The sequence below is a fragment of the Odocoileus virginianus genome, chromosome 11 (genome assembly GCF_023699985.2).
Source record: "Odocoileus virginianus isolate 20LAN1187 ecotype Illinois chromosome 11, Ovbor_1.2, whole genome shotgun sequence".
In the NCBI taxonomy this organism is placed as follows: Eukaryota; Metazoa; Chordata; class Mammalia; order Artiodactyla; family Cervidae; genus Odocoileus; species Odocoileus virginianus.
Window position 1 is genome coordinate 38,092,163 of NC_069684.1, and position 19,892 is coordinate 38,112,054.

The window sequence follows — 19,892 nt, forward strand, 5'->3', positions numbered from 1 at the left end:
CCAAATGGCCAGTGGTGCACAGGATAGCTCCGGACAAAGAGTTATCCCGACCAGGATGCCAGGAGTTTTCCAGTTGCTCAGTCGTGTCCGACTCTTTGCAATCCCATGGACTGCAGCACATCGGGCTTCCCCGCCCTTCACCATCTCCTGGAGTTTGCTCAAATTCATGTCCATTGAGTCGGTGATGCCATTCAACCATCTCATCCTCTGCTGTCCTCTTCTCCATTCGCCTTCAGTCTTTCCCAGAATCAGTCTTTTCCAATGAGTCGGCTCTTTGCATCAGGTGGCCAAAGTATTGGAGCTTCAGCAACAGTCCTTCCATATGAATATTCAGGGTTGATTTCATTCAGGATTGACTTGAGGATTGATGTGGAGGGTGCCATAGGGAGAAACCCCAGGGTGGCGTCTGAACATGTAATCATAAATGTTGGTTTTATTACTCAGGGGACCCATGTGGATGGATCTGGAAAGGTGGCTGGGAGGACAGGGTGTGTTGGTTGCCTCTGACAAATGTTCTGTCCCCTCTTCACTCAGACAGCAAATATTTACCAAGTGTCTGCATCTTGCACTCTCCTAGGTCCTGAGAGGTGGACCTGCCCTTGGGCTTCTGGGGTGGATGGTCAAGAGGGCCAGACAGACCAAGAGAGCAAGCAAATAATACTAAACCCAATATCCTTGGAAACAACTGTGGTAGACACACACAGTCTACACACAGATTTTTTTTTTTTAGTCACATAAAGGCACAAAGTCCTGCCACAAGTTACGACTTGGAGGATGAACCCTGGAAACATTATGCAAAGTAGAAGCCAGACACAAAAGACTACATCCTGTGTGTGTGCTCCCAAAGTTGTTAGTGGTGACAGTTGCACAACCCTGTGACTACACTAAGCACCGTTGAATTGTATGCTTTCAATGGTGAATTGTGTGGTGTGGGAATTTAACTTCAATAAAGCCATTCTATATGAAAGTAATAATCATAATTGCAAAATGGTGAGATGGGTGATGAGGGAAGCAAGTGAAGGCTGAGATGGAGCAACCTAGACCTCAGTGGGCGTGTGGGGCGTCTCCCGGAGGTGACGTCAGCGGAGGTGATGTCTGTCTGAGGCTGGCAGGCAGGGATGGGAGGTGTGTATAGCCGCCGAGGGGTTTCTGGAGGCCAGCCTGTACGTCCTGGCTGGAGGGGGCCTTCTGCCTGATCATGCAGATTGGATTTTGTACATTTGGCCCCCTGACACCTGGCCTCAGGGCCCTGCAGAAACCCTCAGTCACAGCAGTTTCAGTCCAGAGAACTCTGTGACCCCCCAGGTCACCACTGTGGAGGAGAGGTCGGCTCTCCTGCCAGCCAGTCTGGGCGGGTGGCTCTTTGAGGGCTCTGCCCCGAGGTCTGTCCACCTGAGGGGACCCAAGCGCCCAGAGCAGTTTCCCAGCAGGACAGTGGTCATCCTGCTACTCCCAGCAGAGCCTGTGGGACTTCCGTGTTTATTTTCTTCCAGAGCCATGGAGAGACTTGGGCACAAAGGGCCAGCCCAGAGCCAGCAATGCTGGGAGGTGCCAGAGAAGTGTCTCCCCCCATTCCCTGCCACACTCCGTGCAGGAGGATGACAGCTCTGTGTGAAGAACCTCCCCACCAACCCCCATCAGGCTCCTTTGCTCTGCCCTCCCCAGGGCTGTGAGTCTGAGCAAACTCTGGGAGATGGTAAAGAGCAGGGAAGCCTGGTGGGCTGCAGTCCACGGGGCCCCAAAAAGTTGGACACAACTGAGCGACTGAACAGCAACCACCCCAGAGCCTCCCTAGCCTCTGCACCCACTTCCTTGTTGGGGTCTTCTAAGTCACGCTTTTTCTTCTGGCCAGGCCAGGCCAGGCCAAGACAGTGGCTCCCAGAGTCCTGGTGGGGGGTGTCCGGATCCTGGCTAGGAGCTGCCAGAGCTGAGCTGCCAACATCGCATTGTCCGCTGGAGTTTCCCAGCCCAGGAGGCTGGAGGGGAGGAACGTCTGGGCCCTTCTGCAGGTGGGAAAGGTGACATCACACACAGGAGATCTCAGAGCCAGTGGGGCCCCAGAGTCTGGAGGTATTTCTCTCCCCAAATACCAGGGCCTCCCACCTCTCGGAGGGCCTCCTGGTCTCATGGTGGGCTGTGAGAAGCTGGGACCCAGGGGACTGCTGCATTGTTGGAAGTTGAGGGCCTCAGAGGGGCCATGAGGGAGATGGGGGTGGGTTACAGCTGGACCTCTCATGGCCGAAGACACGGCCTCCCAGGGCCCAGGTCTGGTCCATAGCAGGAGGCCCTCCGTTTATGAAGAGAAGTGTGTTATGGAATGTTAATAAATGGAATTGTAGTATAACAGCCCCACTCAAAGGGAGTGAGAGCAAAGTGACTGGGGTGCCCACAAGCTGCTCCCAGCCTTCCTTAGGTGTCAAGGGACACTGTCACCTCCTGACTTTGCTGGAGATGAGGGGTATCTGTATATAGATTCTTCTCACATAGACTTCTGGGCTCTTATTAATAAGCCCCTACCTTCCACTTTGGAAGGCCTTTCCAGAAAGTCAGAGAAATCCAGAGGTGCAGTAGTGGGAGGAAACTCAGGGAGGGAACCCAGCCACCTCCCCCCCCAATCAGGAGTCCTGAAATAACCTTCATTCTCCCCGTCCCACCCCTCCGCCACCAGTCCTGCAACTGTTCTCATCCCTCTGTGCTGCCTGGCACTTGGGCTGCAGAATTTGTATACTTGTGACCCAGTTCTTTTTTGTCCCCTATCAAACTGACATGTCTCCTGAGGCATGGGTTGTCCGCCCCGTCAGAGGGTCTCTTGGTGGGGGCTGGACCAAGCCCTGCGGTCAGGCCTGGAAACTTCTGTCCCCTTGGTCCCTCCCGACCATCACTTTGGCCCGAGGAGAAGAAAGCTCACCTCTCCAAGCCGTCTTGCCCCAGGAGCAGGACGGTGGGCACAGGACTCCATTCCTGACCTCTTGCCAGACCAGAGAGCCCGGTCCCCCTGGAAACATGGTGGGATGGGCTCACATCTGGTGCCTCCCCGTGCCCACCTCCAAACTGGTTCTCTTGGGAGATGGGGAGGAGCCTGGGGCAGGGCATCTGGGTCATTTCCCAGGGCCCAAGTCTTCTTTGCGGGGTTGGCACACCCTGTCCTGCCCCGCGGGAGAGTCCAGGAGCCAGGGTTCAGTGCTTGTCACTCTCCTGCACTTGGCTAAGCCAAGGGACAGAATTAGCTCTTTGCTTCAACTCTCAAGGCTCTCCAAGTGGCCATTGGGGGAGGGAGGAGGACGCCGCCTCCTGGGAACCTGCCCAAAGGCTTTTTCCCTGGTTCCTCTGGGAAAAGATCCAGAAAAAGAAAGTATCCCAGCTGAAAGGGAGGGGGTAGGGTGGGACTGGGCCTGGCTGTCAGGAGCCCTTGGGGCTCTGGGAAGATGCGAAGTTCTGGCGAAGCCAAGACAGCAATTTTATTCTTAGTGGGCCTTGGGGAGGATCGGTTGGGCCTCCTCACCCCCAGATCCACTCAGACCCCTGGGGTCCTCCCTGCATTCCTGACCTGCAGGCCAAGTGCAATTTCACGGAAACTTCAGGAGTTGAATCCTCTACGAAATGCTGAGTCCAGAAATAAGCCTGCCACTCAAGTTTGGTCAGAAAAGTCAGGGCTCAACAGACTGAACTCCCACTCCTTCCTCGTCTATCCCTAACCACTGAGATGTGTCACCCCCAGCCTATCTCCTGGGACAGCCAGTGACCAGCACCTGGTCTGTGGCACCAGGACTGTTGAGGGGGGGACAGGCCACACCCAGCAGACCAACCCACATTGTATTCACATGCCAAAGGGGGGCTACAGTGCAGGCATGGGCCTTCCAGGCCTGACCTTTGCAGGCTGGATCCCTTCATCAGCTTTCCCCCAAAACACACTTCAGTGACACAGATCCTCGAGGACCAAAATGAAAGTGGTGACCCCCAAACTTGCTATGGTAAGCCAGGGGATCAGGTAGACCTGGGTTCAAATTCTGGCTCTGGTGTTCACAAGCCCCACAAACTTGGGCACCTTATTTCCCTGCTCTGAGCCTGTTTTCTCATCACTGAAGTGGTCTTTCTAATACCGCCCTCCTGAAAGGTCAGTGCCTCTTTGGGGCTCTGCTCAGAACTTGGTGTGTAACACCTAGAGACCCCCTGTCCCAGAGCAGGATCTGTCTGCCTCTCTCCACCCTCTGCCTGAGTGTGTGCATGCTAAATTACTCTAGTTGTGTCTGACTCTTTGAGACCCCATGGACTGTAGGCTCCTCTGTCCATGGAACTCTCTAGGTAAGAAAACTAGAGGGAGTTACCATGCCCTCCTCCAGATCTTTCCGGCCCAGGAATCGAACCCATGTCTTTTACGTGTTGTGTCTTTTGCATTGGCAGCCGGGTTCTTTACCACTAATGCCATCTGGGAAGCCCATCATTTGCCTACATTTCCATTTTTTCCTTAAGTTCCTACAGACAGCTCCTTCCACAGTGTGGCGGATTGCAGTACAGTCCAAAATCACTGACCATTCCTCCAGGGGGATTGTATACCCAGCAGTATCCACAGCGTGCTTGACCATATGACCTGCTTTGGCCAATGGAATATGAGCAGAAGTGATGCACATTGTTTCCAGGCAGAAAATTTCAGAGCCAGTGCATGTGTTCCCAGGTGTGTCTACTTTTGCCCCAAAATGACATCACCCCAGAAGGAGACTCCTCTCTCAGCTGGGGCCCCAGAGTGAAAAGGACACACAGCAGAGCTACAGCCACCCTCTGTGGACAGAGGCAATGTAATACAAGCTCTGTTGTTGGAAGCCATGGACATCTGGGGGTCATATTTTGTCTGATACACATTGTGGCTCTTGAAAGTCTTTAAAGGGGTTCCTGAGAGTTGATTTTTGCCTTGACCACTGTTAGATACAATGGATAAATAACACTTAAGATGTTAAACTTTGCAGCTTGGCTGATATTTGGTTGGTGCTCAATAGACAGTGGATGTGATTGTGACTTGGCATCTTTGCACACAGACGAGACTGATGACTGTTGAGCCGCAAGACTGCTCTTCCTCTCATGTGAGTTGTGTGAAGGTGCAGGCTTCGTGTGATGCTCCAGCAAGCTTCTCCATTGAATTTGTGCCTGTGATTTTCTCTGTCATCTTCTGGAACCACTGCCTGCTCCTGTCCCCCACTCTGCCAACCACCTGCAAGAGCTGTGTAGATGGAGGTGCCTTAGACGAGAGTCCATTGTCCACCGGTCTCCTGGCAGTAACAGAGAACACACACAGGAGGAGCCTTGGGGCATCTCTCCCCACATTTCCTTGGCTGTCATTTTCCCCATTGCCTGAATCCACATCAACCCCCTCTGCCATCCCAGACTTCTCATTCTCCTTTGCTATTTCACTTCTACCCCCTGCGATCAGATCTGACCTGGGGGCCCACAGCACCCTCTTAGCGCTGGCCTTGTGCTGGTGGTTCTTCAGAGTTTTGGTTTCTCAACAGCATTCCCCTCTCAGCACATGCTAGGTAGACAGTAGGGGCTGGATAAAATCTGGTTCTTCTCTCCTGAGTTAGTGGCCTGGGGGCTGGTGGGGCCATGGCAGGGCAGAGGGCAGGTCTCTGTAGACTAGTTCCTGATGGTTTTCCACAGATGCAGGTGGGAAGGCAAAGTGCCCCCCAACCTGCGACTGTTGGGAGGGGCCTGAAAGAGCTGGCAAGAAACCAGTAAACCCCTGCCCCCACAGGCCTGGATTCCAATTTCTCTCCTGATTTCTGCCTCTTTCTTATCTACTCCACCCCTGGTAGCTGGGGACCCTGAGCAGACCAATTCTCTCTGAAAGGATGGGATGTTATGGTTGGGATTGGTCCCCTCTCCACTGCCCACCAAGGACCAGAGGTCGAGGGTTTCAAGAAAAACACTCACAAAAGCTTTCTCTCTTTATTTTATATATTCCTGCCGTTCAATCAGTTTGCACAAGCTGAGGATGAGTGAATTTTGGAGGCGAAGGAGGAGCATGTGGGCACAGACCATCCCGGAAATAGTCTATGCACATTGCCAAGGCTGGTTAGACTTGAGAAGCGATTTAACAATAAACTCTACAGAATCAGAAATGTACAAAAGTGTCAAGGCAGCTGCTGGCTGATTTCTTGCCTCCCCATCGGGGTCAGAGTTACGCCCATCAGTCCTGTGCAAAGGTCCTGGGGCTGGCTAGGGGGGCAGCCGGATTCTTCCCCAGGATAGAAGCAGTCCTGCTCACCCAGCAGAAGTGTGCTGAGGGACAGGCACGTAGGTGTACGCCCAGGTGCCCATGCCCCCTCAGGTTCCGTGGCTTTTGAGCCTGTGTCTCCATCCTGTCTTTATGTCCGCCCTTTGAAAGTGTTCATGCAGGTGTAGGTTCCTGAGAATTTGTGGATCTCCTCGAGAGCAGCCTGTGGGAGTATGCTGAGGGAGGGAGAAAGGAGAAAAGAAGATGGTCAATGGGGGACTAGCGGACGGTAGCCAGACAAGATAGGTAGTTGAGTAGTGGTTCCCATAAGTTCTCCCCACCCCTTCTCTCCAACACACACCAGCTCCTCCCATAAGCCAACCCTCCCACCCCTCCATGGAGGAAGGGCTTTCAAGTAAGTAGATAAATGAAAGTGAAGTGAAAGTGAAGGTGTTATTTGCTCAGTTGTGTCCGAGTCTTTGCGACCTGGGGGACAGTAGCCCAGCAGGCTCCTCTGTCCATGGGGATTCTCTAGGCAAGAATACTGGAGTAATTGCCATGCCCTCCTACAGAGGATCTTCCTGACCCAGGGACTGAATCCAGGTCTCTTGCATTGCAGGGAGATTTTTTACCATCTGAGTCACCAGGGAAGCCCAGTATAAATAGTTTTTTACAAGGTAAAGGGTAGGTATAAACAAACTTTCAAAGCCACATTCTGAGCATTTTAGGGTCTATAATTATCTCAGAAATCTATGAACTCCAGATGCCACTTATTCAACAGATATTTACTGTGTGGGGCTAATGAGTTAGGTACTGGGTATTACCTTCTTGTTTTCCCCTACTCCATGTATTAACTTATTTATTAAGCTGCCACAGTGTTTTCCTGATACATTTTACTACCAAAGTCTGTCCTATCTACTATTTCAGTATTCTCAGCCAAGTTTGCTCCACTCCAGAATGGTGTCTTCCTTTAGCTGGGAGCTTCCTTTTATTTCTCACCCTTTATTTCCCTCCAGATAGTAAAACACCTGCATATACTGGGCTGGCGAAAAAGTCCACTCGGGCCCCTTACGACAAACTTGAATGAACTTTTTGGCCAACGTGATACCTTCAGGCCTTGACTTTCAGCGTGACACAATTTCCTGCTTTGTGGGAAATTTCCCAGACTCACCCGTAGGCCTTTCCTGGGACTCCCTATAGCCCTGTGCTTCTCCGACAAGGCCTGGAGTTGTGCTTGTTATTTCTTTGTTGGGCCCCTGGGTGTCTCTGTGGTAGATATTTCATCTCTGATCCTGGCACCTGGCACAGAGGACCCAGCTTAGAGACACCCTCAGTTCATCTGTTGAATCAAGTCTGAAGGGCTCCAGCCCATCCTAGGTGCAAGATGGGAAAGCCTCATTCCAGCTGGAGCAATCGGGAAGGCTTCCTGGGGGTGGTGGCAACAGAGTTGAGCCTGTGAGGATTTCTCTTGGGGAAGGTGAGAGGGGCGTGCAAGTGCAGGGAATGGGGAAGGGCTGGCCTCTGCTTCTTGTGGGAAAATAGTGGGGGACAGAACAGGAAGTGTAGGCTGGGGGCTTACTGTGGACAGTGCTGAGGTGTTCTAGACAAATTAGCTTTTTTCTAGAATGTCCCCAAAAGCTTCTAAGAAGCTCCCTGAGGTGGACAATTAGCTTGGCTTGGGTGAGTATCTGAGTCCCTGGACTCCTAAGGCTCATGGAGCAGCCAAGGAGCAGCTCAGAGCAATAGTCAGCATGGACTGAGGGAGGCTGAGGTGGGGCTTGCCTGCCTGGCGCCCCCCCCCACCTCCGCCCCTTCCTCACTCTGTGTCCTGGAAGGGCTTTGAATTTGGAGAAGGGATGGACTAATGTGTCCTCCTGGTCCTGAGGTTACAGCAGCTACTTAGGTGCCCACAGTAGCCAGAGGGGAACCTGGTTTCCTGGGGTTGGACATCTGATAAAGGCACTTGGGTGTTTCACTTCCCAAAAATGCCTTTCAGGAAATGATATAAATGAATTTACTTACAAAACAGATATAGACTTCCAGAACAAAGGGATAGTTAGGAAATTTGGGATGGACATGTACACACTGCTATATTTAAAATGGATAACCAAATAAATAAATAAATAAATAAAATGGATAACCAACAAGGTCTTATTGTACAGCATAGGGAACTCTGCTTAATGCTATGAGGCAGCCTGGATGGGAAGGGAGTTTGGATACATGTATATATATGGCTGAGTCCCTTTGATGTCCACCTGAAACTATCACAACATTGTTTATAGGCTACGCATGTGTGCGTGCTAAGTTGCTTCAGTTGTGTCTGACTCTTTGCGAGACTATGGTCTATAGAACACCAGGCTCCTCTGTCCATGGGATTCTTCAGGCAAGAATACTAGAGTGGGCTGCCAAGCACCCCTCCAGGGGAATCTTCCTGACCCAGGAATTGAACCTGCATCTTTTACATCTCCTGCACTGGCAGGTGGGTTCTTTACCACTAGTGCCACCTGGGAAGCCTGTTCATCGGCTATACTCCAATATGAAATAAAAAGTTAAAAAAAAAGAAAAGGCCTTTCAGGTCAGAGGGGTTCAGTCAGCTGGGGGCTGGGGACCCAGAGGAGCCAAGAGTCCATGGTCACTCGGGGCTCCAGGGTGGATGTTCTCTCTGCAGCAGGAGAGGCTCATGAAAACTGTGCTGAATGGGGCATGTGGAAAGGCCTGTTTAGTGTGGGACTAGGACAGGAAGAGTTTTCTGCCCAGAGTCTGGAAAGTTCTAGAATGTGATGCTGGGCAAATTCTGGAGGAGCAAGTTCTCCTCTGTAAAGCCCACCTCCCAAGGTGGTCTCCCTGGTGAATCCCACCTGGCAAGCACTGTGATGTTTCTATGAATCTCAAGCCTTAGGCAAGGAGATTCCTGTCTTCCCCATTAGGTTAAAGGCTGGGGCCAAGATTTAGTCTCTAGACTGGCAGTTCTCAAAGTGTTGCCCAGGAACCCTTGGGAATACCAGAGATCTCTTCAGAGGTCTGTCTGCAAGTGCAAACTACTTTTATTATAGTATTGCGGTAGGATTTGACTTTTTTTTTATTTTTATTTTTTTTTATTAGTTGGAGGCTAATTACTTTACAATATTGTAGTGGGTTTTGTCATACATTGACATGAATCAGCCATGGATTTACATGTGTTCCCCATCCCGATCCCTGCTCCCGGATTCGACTTTTTTAACGCTCACTCTCATGAGTATACGGTGGAGCTTTCTGGAGGCTACATGACATGTGACATTACAAAAGATGAAAATCAGAAGCAGATACAAGTATCCATTTGTCTTCAATTAAGTCAGATAATAAAGAGTTTTGCAAAAATGTAAAACAACACCATTCTTTTTACTATATTCTTTTTTTTGAAAAATGCTTACTTTTCACAAAAATACCATTTATGTTAACACCAAATGGATTTTTTTATTGCTATATATAAATGAATACATGTATAAATCCCATACTTTCCCCCCTCAGTTTTAATTCCTAAAACAATAGATACAACTCACATAAATAAAAGAACTCCAGGTTCTTCAACAATTTTTAAATTTGTAAAGGGTTCTTGAGAGCAACAAGATTGACTACCCTAATCTGCAGTAAGGATGTGTGTGCTCAGTCATTCAGTAGAGTCCAACTCTTTGTGGCCTCATGGACTGTAGCCCACCATGGAATTCTCCAGGCAAGAATACTGGAGTGGGTTGCCATGCCCTCCTCCAGGAGATCTTCCTGACCCAGGGATCAAACCTATGTCTCTTACATCCCCCGCATTAGATGGGTGGGTTCTTTACCACTAGTGCCACCTGGGAAGCCTATATTAAGGATAATAATTCCATAACCCATATGCCACGACTCTCATTTTCACACCCACAGCAGACATGACTAATTGATCATGTGGGTTCTTTCTCTTGCCTGAGGCCTCTTCCCCACCAGGGTCCCCTGGGAGGAGGGGACACGGCCTGCACGAGCCTGACTCTGAGCTTCCTCCCTCAGCCCTGTACCTTTTCAAGATAATGAGGGCGTGCATCGTCCATGGCAACAGGAGGAGGGCCTGATTAAGCTGCACGGCTTCCACTGTCCTCCGGGCCACCGTCTCCGGCTTCAGTGGGGGGAAGAGGTTGGGGAACCTGCATGCAGGAAGAGACAGTGTGAGTTTCTCCTAAAAAACAAGTGCTGCTGCTGAACCCCCTCCCTGCCCCCCGTCTCCATCTCTGTCTCTAACATGTCTGTCCATGGGATTCTCCAGGCAAGAATACTGGAGTGGGTGAACATGCCCTCCTCCAGGGGATCTTCCCAACCCAGGTCTCCTGCACTGCAGGCAGATTCTTTACCATCTGAGCCACCAGGGAAGCCCAAGAATACTGAAGTGGGTAGCCTATCCCTTCTCTAGGGGATCATTCCCAACCCAGGAATCGAATCGGGGTCTCCTGCAGTGCAGGCAGATGCTTTACCAGTTGAGCTAACAGTGAAGCTGCTTCTCTAACGCGTCAGGGTCATCCCTTTGGCTTCTCCTGTGTGGGGAGACTCGAGACCTGTTTGAAATACTCTCCCTGCTCCCCTGCTGCCCTAGAGGCCTCAGGAGTTCCTAATCCCCCCTCTCCTCCCAGCTGGTCTCCTCCTGCCCACCCATACCCCGGGACTGGTTCTCAGAGCATGGCAGAGAGTTCCCCAAAACCTCACCCACACCCTGTCACTGCCCTGCTCCAGCCCTCCCAGGGCCCCCCCAGCTGTCTTCAGCCCTACCCTCTCTGGGCCCACCTCTCCTCCTTCTCTGCCCAGCGATCCTGGCCAATCCTTTCTCTTAAGATCCTTCCCATCTCAGCCATCCCATCAGCGAGGCTCCCTCCTCTCGTCCACTCAGAGTGGCCTCTGATCTCGTCCCCCTGATAATTGCCTTGACTGAATGCACTCCATCGAGAATGGCCTGTCTCTCCTCCTCCACCCTTGAGTTCCCCAAGGGCAGAGGTCTGGGGGGTCTTGCTCCCTGCTATCTGCCCTGAGTGCAGCGTCGGGATATTGTAGGTACTTAATAAGTGTTTGCTGAATGGGTGGACACAATGACGTGGCATTGCCCGGCTGTGTCCTGTGCATCCTGTGCAGAGACAGGGGCTCTGCCCCGCTTGCTGGTTCCCTCCCTCAGCCCTTGACTCATGGATACACTCGCTGATTCATTCAAACATCTACAGAGAGGTCCCACAGGGTTGATAAATAAATGAATGGCTGAATAAGCAAACATCAGGGGCTTCTTATGATTGTTCAAAAGCATAGGACCTGAGACCCCTAACAGTAGTGATGCTCCCTAAGCGCCAGACCTGTGCTGAGCGATCAACCGGCATTATTCACTCCAACTGACAGAAGAAAGCTGGGGCTCTGGTGAGCTGGTTAGGACCTGGAGAGTCAAACCAGGCCCCCAGAAACCCCAGGCCAGTGCCCTGCTTGCTGCTTGTCCCTTCTCTCCTGGGCCTAAAGGTGCAGGGCTGCTGGTGCTGCTGGCTCTGACCTCAGTCCCACAAAGCGTGCTGCTCCAGCACCAGGAGGACTGAGGGTGATAAGCCAACCTCTATCCATGTGGCCCTGGGCAAGTACCTTCGCTTCTCAGTCTCAGCTCCCCCATCTGGGAAATGGGCTTAAGAACTCTCACAAGCTTGCAGAGGGCCACATGTAGCGAGCAGCATTTGTAAAGTGTCTGGTGGCTCAAACACAGAAAAAAAATCAGTAAATAGAAATCTACAAACAGCAGCACTCACCTATATGGTCACTCTTTTTTTTTTCAAATACTTATTTATTGGGCTGTGTCAGGTCGTAGTTGAGACCACATGGGATCTTCCATCTTTAGTTGCAGCATGTGTGATCTAGTTCCCTGACCAGGAATTAAGCCTGGGTCCCCTGCATTGGGAGTGCAGAGTCTTAGCCACTGGACCACCAGGGAAGTCGCTGTTATGGCTGCTCTTGCCAGAAAATCCATCAATTTTGTCCTAAGCACCTGTCTCCAACCCTCCACCCTGAGAAGTTGTTAAGCATGGTTGGAGAGACAGCCAATACTTTTTTTTTTTCCTTTCAAGAAATAGGGCTTCCTTTGTGACTCAGACAGTAAAGAATCTGCCTGCAATGCAGAAGACCCAGGTTCGATCCCTGGGTCGGGGAGATCCCCTGGAGAAGGGAATGGCTACCTGCTCCAGTATTCTTGCCTGGAGAATTCCATGAACAGAAGAGCCTGGCAGTCTACAGTCCAAGGGGTTGCAAAGAATCAGACATGACTGAGCAACTACCCGCACACACCAGGTACAAATAGACTTTTACTGCTCTTCTCCTAAGCCCTCAGGTCTCACCGGCAGTCCACAGGTAACGAAGCTTCACCTAGTGTTTCCTACCTGCCAGCCAGCTAGTTGATTCACACATGGGAGCTCATCTAGCCTGCAAAGTCAGTATACCATCATCAATCCCTTCTCATGGACTAGGAAACCAAGGCACAGGAAAACTAAGTAACTTGCCAGAGGTCACACAAAGCTGGGGTTGCATGCTAAATCGCTTCAGTCATGTCTGACTCTTTGCCTGCCAGGCTGCTCTGTCCATAGGATTTCCCAGGCAAGAATACTGGAGTGAGTTGCCATGCCCTCCTCCAGGGGATCCTCCCGACCCAGGGATCGAACCCGCATTCCTTACATCTCCTGCATTGGCAGGCAGGTTCCTTACCACTAGCACCACCTGTCTCTGCAGTTTGGGCCCACACTCTGAACCACCGGAAAAATGACTTGAGAGAGGCCTTGGATTTCCTTCTTAAAGTGATGGAGAGGAAACCATGCCAGAAGGTGAAAGAGGCACAGGAATGCAAGGTCTGTGAAAGTCCTGCTCACTTCTGTGCTCAAGGTGCCCAGTTAGAACCATGGATCGCTGTGGCTGCATTTCCATCCAGTATGCATTTATTGTTTCCCTGGCGGCTCAGCTGGTAAAGAATTTTCATGCAGTGTGGGAGACCTGGGTTCGATCCCTGGGTTGGGGCGATCCCCTGGAGAAGGGAACGGCTACCCTCTCCAGTATCCTGGCCTGAAGAATTCCTTGGACTGTATAATCCATGGGGTCTCAAATGGTTGGACGTGACTGAATGACTTTCACTTTCACATATTTATTGAGCACTTCCTGTATGCCCAGATGAGAAGAAACTAAACCAAGACATTGTAGGGGGAGAAAACCAGTATGGAACATTCATAGTCATTATTCCAGCACCCTCTAAATTCATAATCTATGATAATTTGCACATAAATCAGGTGGAAATTAGGCTTCTCTGTAGCTCAGCTGGTAAAGAATCTGCCTGCAATGCAGGAGACCCCGGTTCAATTCCTGGGTTGGGAATGATCCCCTGGAGAAGGGATAGTTTACCCACTTCAATATTCTTGGGCTTTCCTGGTGGCTCACATGGTAAAAAATCTGCCTGCAATGCAGGAGACCTGGGTTTGCTCCCTGGGTTGGGAGGATCCCCTGGAAGAAGGCATGGCAACCCACTCCAGTATTCTTGCCTGGGAAATCCCACGGACAGAGGAGCCTGGCGGGCTGCAATCCATGGGGTTGCAGAGTCGGACACGACTGAGCGACTAAGCACAGCACAGCACATAACAACTAAAGTCTGCTAGAAAGATTAACAGCAGATGCACTTGTGAAGATGTTTATTGTTAGAAAAAATAATAATACTGAGCATCTTGTATGCCCCAGGCTTTGCACTAGATACATTACATGTGTTATTTCTAATTCTCCCAATAATCCGACAAGGTAAATATGATTTCCACTGTTTGACAGATAAGCAAAGAAAAGCTCAGACTGGTAACAAAACTGGTTCAAGGTTTCACCACCATACAGTAGCTGAAGTGAGATTCAGAATCAGGTTTTTCTTTTAACTTTTATCGAAGTACAGTTGATTTACAATGTTGTGTTAATTTCTCATATACAGCTAAGTGACTTGTTTAGTTGTGTCCGCCTGTTTGTGACCAGGTGGACTGTAGCCTGCCAGGGTCTTCTGTCCACGGAATTCTCCAGGCAAGAATACTGGAGTGGGTTGCCATTCCCTTCTCCAAGGGCCCTTCCCCACTCAGGGATCAAATCTGGGTCTCCTGTACCGCAAGCAGATTCCTTACTGTCTGAGCCATCAGAGAAACCCTAAGTGACTCAGTTATGCATATATATACACACATACACATGTTCTTTTTCATATTCTTTTCCATTGTGGCTTTTTACAGGATATCGAATATAGTTTCCTGTGCTATACGCTACATTAGTCACCCATTCTATATATAATCTTTTGCCTCTGCTGAGCCCAAACTCCTGCTTCTTCCCTCCCCTCCCCGGCGGCAACCACAAGTCTGTTCTGTTTGTCTCTGAGTCCGCAAAGCAAGGTGTTTTGATTCTTGCTTAGCAAAACCAACCCTAGTGATAATCACTAAGGTGTTCTGAGTGATTCCCATATGAATGTACTGTGCTACATGCCTTCCAGGATCTCATGCAATCCTCACAATGACCCTTCCATGCTATCCTCATGTTTGGAAGAGGATGATGCATGTAATTTAGAAGGCAAAATTACCATTGTATGTTGCTTTGCAAAAAAAAACAAGGAAAATAGTTTTTGGATGATTCCCCATTTTCATTTACCCATAACCTTGTGTCCCTTCACAAGGGTACATCAGTGTAGCACCATTTACTGGGCACTTACAATGTAGCACATAGGGTATTGTGTGCTAGACCCCATTTTATTCTTATCACAGACTCCTACTCCCATCATCCCATTCTACAGATTAACAAGAGAGGCTGGAGTAGGAACTAACCAGATCCAAGGTCACACACATCCTGGAGATCTGACTCCAAAGCACAAGCTCTAAACCAGTGGTTCCCGTTCCCCATTGATTTAATTGGTCTGGAGGTGGGGTGGTTGGGTTTCGGTATTTCTTTAAACTAAGCTATAATTTATATACAATAAAAGGCATAAATATTAAGTGTCCAGCATGATCAATTTTTACCTCTGTAACCCCTACTCAAATCAAGAAGAGAGAATATTATTAAAAGTCTAGAAGGTTCCCTGGTGCTCCCTGCCAGGCTGTGTCCCCACGCCTCTAGGAGTGCACTATTTTGATTTCCATCACATCTGCCCAGCTTTGCCTGCTCTAGAACTTCAGAAAAATGGACTCATGCAAAATACACTCTTTTTTTTTTTTCAAAATGCACTCTTGTGTCTCTGGTTTCTTTCATTCAACATAATGCTTTCGAGATTCATCCACATCGTTTGCATAATCAATACTTTGTGCCCTTTTTATAGGCGGGTGAGTATTCCATTGCATGCGCTTAGCGTGGGTACTCTGTGAGGCCCCTGACCTGAGAAGCAGGACCCTAAACCACTCTAGAACCCCACTGCTTTGCAGATGGAGACTCAGGTACTAGACCAAAAAGCCAGGGAAAAAGCACTTCTGGGTTATTTTAAAATTGGGTCTCTGTGTATAATGACTCCCGCCATCCAACGGGCTAGAGGGACTTGGCCCGGAGACGGGGTCCTCTGCCACTGACCTGACCCTCATGCCCTGGAACATCTCGGTGCTGGTGTGGAAGGGCAGCACGGTGGTGGCGCTGACGCCCGGACAGTCCAGCAGCCCCAGGGTCAGGCTCTCCATGAAGGCGAAGGCTGAGGCTTTGGACGTGCAGTAGTCGATGGCGCCGGGGATGGCGGAGAGCGCCAGCACGGAGTTCAGACACACGATGTGGCCATTCTGCAGCTCCAGCATCCGCGGCAGGAAGGCTTTGGTGGTCTGAGGGTGGATGGGGAGATTAGTGTGCAGCAGCCACACCTTCCAACACCCCTCGACTTCCCCTCTCGGGGGGAACAGACCACCCTGGACACAGGCAGTCCTCAGCCACTGGGTTTTCCTGTGACAGGGAGGTGAGGGGTGGAGGCCGAGGGCACTGAGCCTCACATTTCAGAAAGTCCAGATGACTCCTGGAGAGCCTGTCATTATTCTTGTCCAGCCACCCTCTAGACCTAAGCCCAAGGCCTGGTGAGCCTCTCCCCACTCCCCTGTAGCTCCCAGCCTCCCTGGAAGGGAAGAACATGTCACTAACACACCCAGGGCCGCCTCTGGCTCAGGACAACCTTACCCAGAACTGGCCCAGGGTGTTGATGTGCTGGGACTTCAGAAGGGCATCATCATCGCTGTCCATCAGGCTCTTCCCGTGGACCACGGCAGCGTTGTTCACCAGGATGGTGATGTCACCCACCTGTGGGCAAGAAGGGGCCACAGGGCCATTAGGGCAGCCAGCCTCAGGGGCCTATACCTGGAGAGGAGGGACCTGGCCCTGGGCAGCCACATTGCCTCTCTGAGCATCAGTCTTGATTTGTAAGATGGGGCTAATAACCATACCAGGGTTGCTCTGGGGATCAGAAATAATTTATTGCACATAATACACCTGTCACAGAGAACACCTATAATAAATGAGGTTATTGTGACATAAACATAGTTAACATTTGCTGTGTGCCAGATATCTAATGGGGTGGTTTCTGCTCTCTCGGATCTCACTGATACACTCAGTCTAAATAGATAGCTGGAGTCGGGGGGATTTTCCCAGACGGCCATAAGACATTTGCTCTTCCTCCCCACCACCCCGACACCCCAGGGCTTAGGACAGACACTCACAGGCCTAAACTTCCAAAGGGGACAACAGGTGATTTAGTCAGTCTGTGTCCCTAGTCCCTGCTCTCTGCAACACACACACACACACACACTTGGACCAGCTTCACAGGAGAGTCCTCCTAGATGCCCTGCACACAGCCATTCCACCATCAGCAAAGCTCTCTCCCAAGCCCCGTGAGACTGCCCCGTTTGGCTAGGATTCCGGCGGAGCTGAGGCCAGCGCCTCCTAGGCCGCTCACCTTCTCCCGCACCGCCTTGGCCGTCTGGTACACCTCCTCCCGGTTGCCCACATCACAGATGAAGTAGTGGCACTCGGTGCCCATCTGCCGAATCTCCTCCGTCGTCTCCTTCAGGCATTTCTCAGTCCGGCCCCACAGAACAATCTGGAAGGAGAGGACAGTGCTGAACAGGTGGTCACTAAGGAAGCCATCATGATTCAACCATTGCCATCAGAAATTCAGTATGTAAAGTAATTTGCCCCATGACTGCCATGATTCCATTTGAAGAGAGTGTGCAAAGTCACAGTATGACTTTTTAAAGGGAGGTCACCTACTCAGAAGGAAATCAAGAGTTTCTGAGCCCACTGATGCCCCACCGATGGATGCATGGTCCACAAGTCTTCCCTTTTAAAAATTTATTGTACTGTTGGCTGTGCTGGGTCTTCACTGCTGCATGCAGGCTTTCTCTAGTTGCGGTGAGCTCAGGCCACTCCTCATTGCAGTGTGCGGCTTCTCATTGCAGTGGCTTCTCTTGTTCCAAAGCATGGGCTCTTGGATTCTTGGGCTTCTGCAGTTGCAGTACTTGGGCTTCAGTAGTTGTGGCAGAACTTCTGGGCTCTAGGGCACAGGATCAATAGTTGTGGCCCACAGGCTTAGATGGGGCTTCCATGGTGGCTCAGATGGTAAAGAATCTGTCTGCAGTGCAGGAGACTGAAGTTTGATCCCTGGGTCAGGAAGATCCTCTGGAGAAGAGAATGGAATGGCAAACCCACTCCAGTGTTCTCTCCTGGAGAATCCTACAGAGGAGCCTGGCAGGCCATCGTCCATAGGGTCACAACGAGTTAGACACGACTGAGCAACTAACACTTTCACTTTTCACAGGCTTAGTTGCTCTACAGCATGTGGGATCTTCCTGGACCAGGGATCGAACCCGTGTCCCCTGCATTGGCAGGCAGATTCTTAACCACTAGACCACCAGGGAAGTCCTTCACAAGGAACTTTCTTTCTTATGTATTCCTTCCAGGATGACATCTCCTGCCAGCCCCATTCCAGTGATCCTATCCAGTTAAACGTAGCAGCAGGGTTCTTCTGTACAATGTTCCAGAATGCTTTCAGTTAGGAGCAAGCTGGTCTTCTCACCTGAGGTCTAGAGCCTGGTGGGTGAATGGACTGCAAGGTTCTGGCCGTAAGGCGCCAGGAGACTAAGCAAAGCCTTCCCTTCTACCCAGCTGTGGTCCCAGGTGGAAGGAGGGTGGGGAAGACAGGCAGCCAAGAAAGAAACACGACCTCACCCCACAGGCAATAAACGTGGGGTTCATTACGCCAGGAGATGACCCTGGCGGGACCAAGACATGAATTCTTAAAGGGAGTTGGACAAATTTATGAATGGCTGGCCATAAAAGGCTCATAAGAAAGGGTGGGCTAATTCTCAACCTTGACCTACAGGAGAATGACACTCCTTCCCAAGACACGTCGTTGAGTCCAGAGAGGCGCCTGTTGGTAAAACAGGGCTGGATGACAGGGAACTAAGAATCCCAAGATCCAGCGTAATCAGCACAACGGCAGCAAGGCTGGGGGCTGGAGAGAATCAGAGAAAGGAAGAGATAAAAGGCTCCTTGGGGATTAATCTAATGGGTTTCTATTTTTGTTTCTTCTCTTTAAAATTATCAATGAAATTCCTCCTTTAAAAATAAAACCCAACACGGAAACCCCATGTGTGAAACCAGGAAAAGGAATAAATTACACGTCCAACTCCATGTTTTCTTACTTGAAAAGCCACGTGTGAGAGCAAAAAGGCTGAGCTGGGAAGGTGAACATTTTCAAGTGGGTGATGGGTGTAACTTGAGTCACACCAGACCAGAATCTATTTGCTCTGCAACTCAGGACAGAGGAAAGTCACACAGACAAGTAGTTGTTGGTGATAATAGTTTATCAACTGTTTACCTTGAAATATCAGAACATTCACAATACCACACAGGGTGCAAAATGGCTGCAGCTGGTGGGATACACAGATGTGTTGATGGCTCCCACGGATTTGACTTTTTAATTAGAGTTTTTTTTAATTAATTTATTTATTTGGCTGTGCTGGGTCTTAGTTGTGGCACTTGGGAACTTTAGTTGCAGCATGTGGGGTCTAGTTCCCTGCTCAGGGATCGAACACAGGCCCACTGCATTGGAAGCATGGAGTCTTAGCCACTGGACCACCAGGGAAGTCCCCTTTATTAGAGTTTTTAAAACTTTTGAAATATTTCTTGAAGGAGAATAAGAGTGTTCTTTCTACTTCTGCAACATCTCTGGGAAAGCCCAATTTTAAGCCCCACCTTGTCCAACCACTTTATTTATTTTAATTGAAGTCTTGAAATACGGGAAGGGCTTTAAGAGGGAGAATTCCATCAGCCACCCTCCACGATGACCAAAGTCCTCAAATAGCAAACGGACTGCAATTAGACAGGCTCCAAGGGACATTTTCTTGTCTGTTGAACTAAAAACAGACTTCAAATATGTTTCTCCAGGAAAGGCTGGAGAGATTTCCTTCATGAAGAAGAAAGAGATAAACTGTTCAGGGTGTTCAGTCATCCTCCATCGTATCAGACCTCACCGCTGTCTTGTAGTCACTGTCATCCTAGTTTCCTCCCATCTTCCCTTGTTTCTCCATCCGTCTGTCCATCCATCCTTCCTCACATTCATCCACCCACTCATCCATCCATCCACCCACCCACCCATCCTTTCTTCTTTCTACTCACCCCACTCCACTCCACCCTACTCCACTCCATCCATCTA

General features: G+C 50.2%; 1 protein-coding gene and 1 non-coding gene across 2 annotated transcripts in view; both read right to left on the bottom strand.

The window, feature by feature from the left end:
- Window positions 1–5,923: 5,923 nt before the first annotated feature.
- Window positions 5,924–19,892, bottom strand: part of DHRS3 (dehydrogenase/reductase 3) — a 48,767-nt gene continuing 34,798 nt past the window's right edge. The window contains exons 2-6 of the mRNA XM_020898272.2: window positions 17,133–17,276; window positions 16,361–16,480; window positions 15,776–16,014; window positions 10,234–10,359; window positions 5,924–6,441 (exon numbers count right to left, since the gene is read on the bottom strand). Of these exons, the coding sequence (XP_020753931.1) occupies window positions 6,357–6,441; window positions 10,234–10,359; window positions 15,776–16,014; window positions 16,361–16,480; window positions 17,133–17,276 (714 nt within the window). The 3' untranslated portion in view covers window positions 5,924–6,356. The remainder of the gene's footprint in view (window positions 6,442–10,233; window positions 10,360–15,775; window positions 16,015–16,360; window positions 16,481–17,132; window positions 17,277–19,892) is intronic.
- Window positions 12,089–12,161, bottom strand: TRNAG-CCC (transfer RNA glycine (anticodon CCC)). The gene has a single exon. It is a non-coding gene; the product is annotated as a tRNA-Gly (tRNA).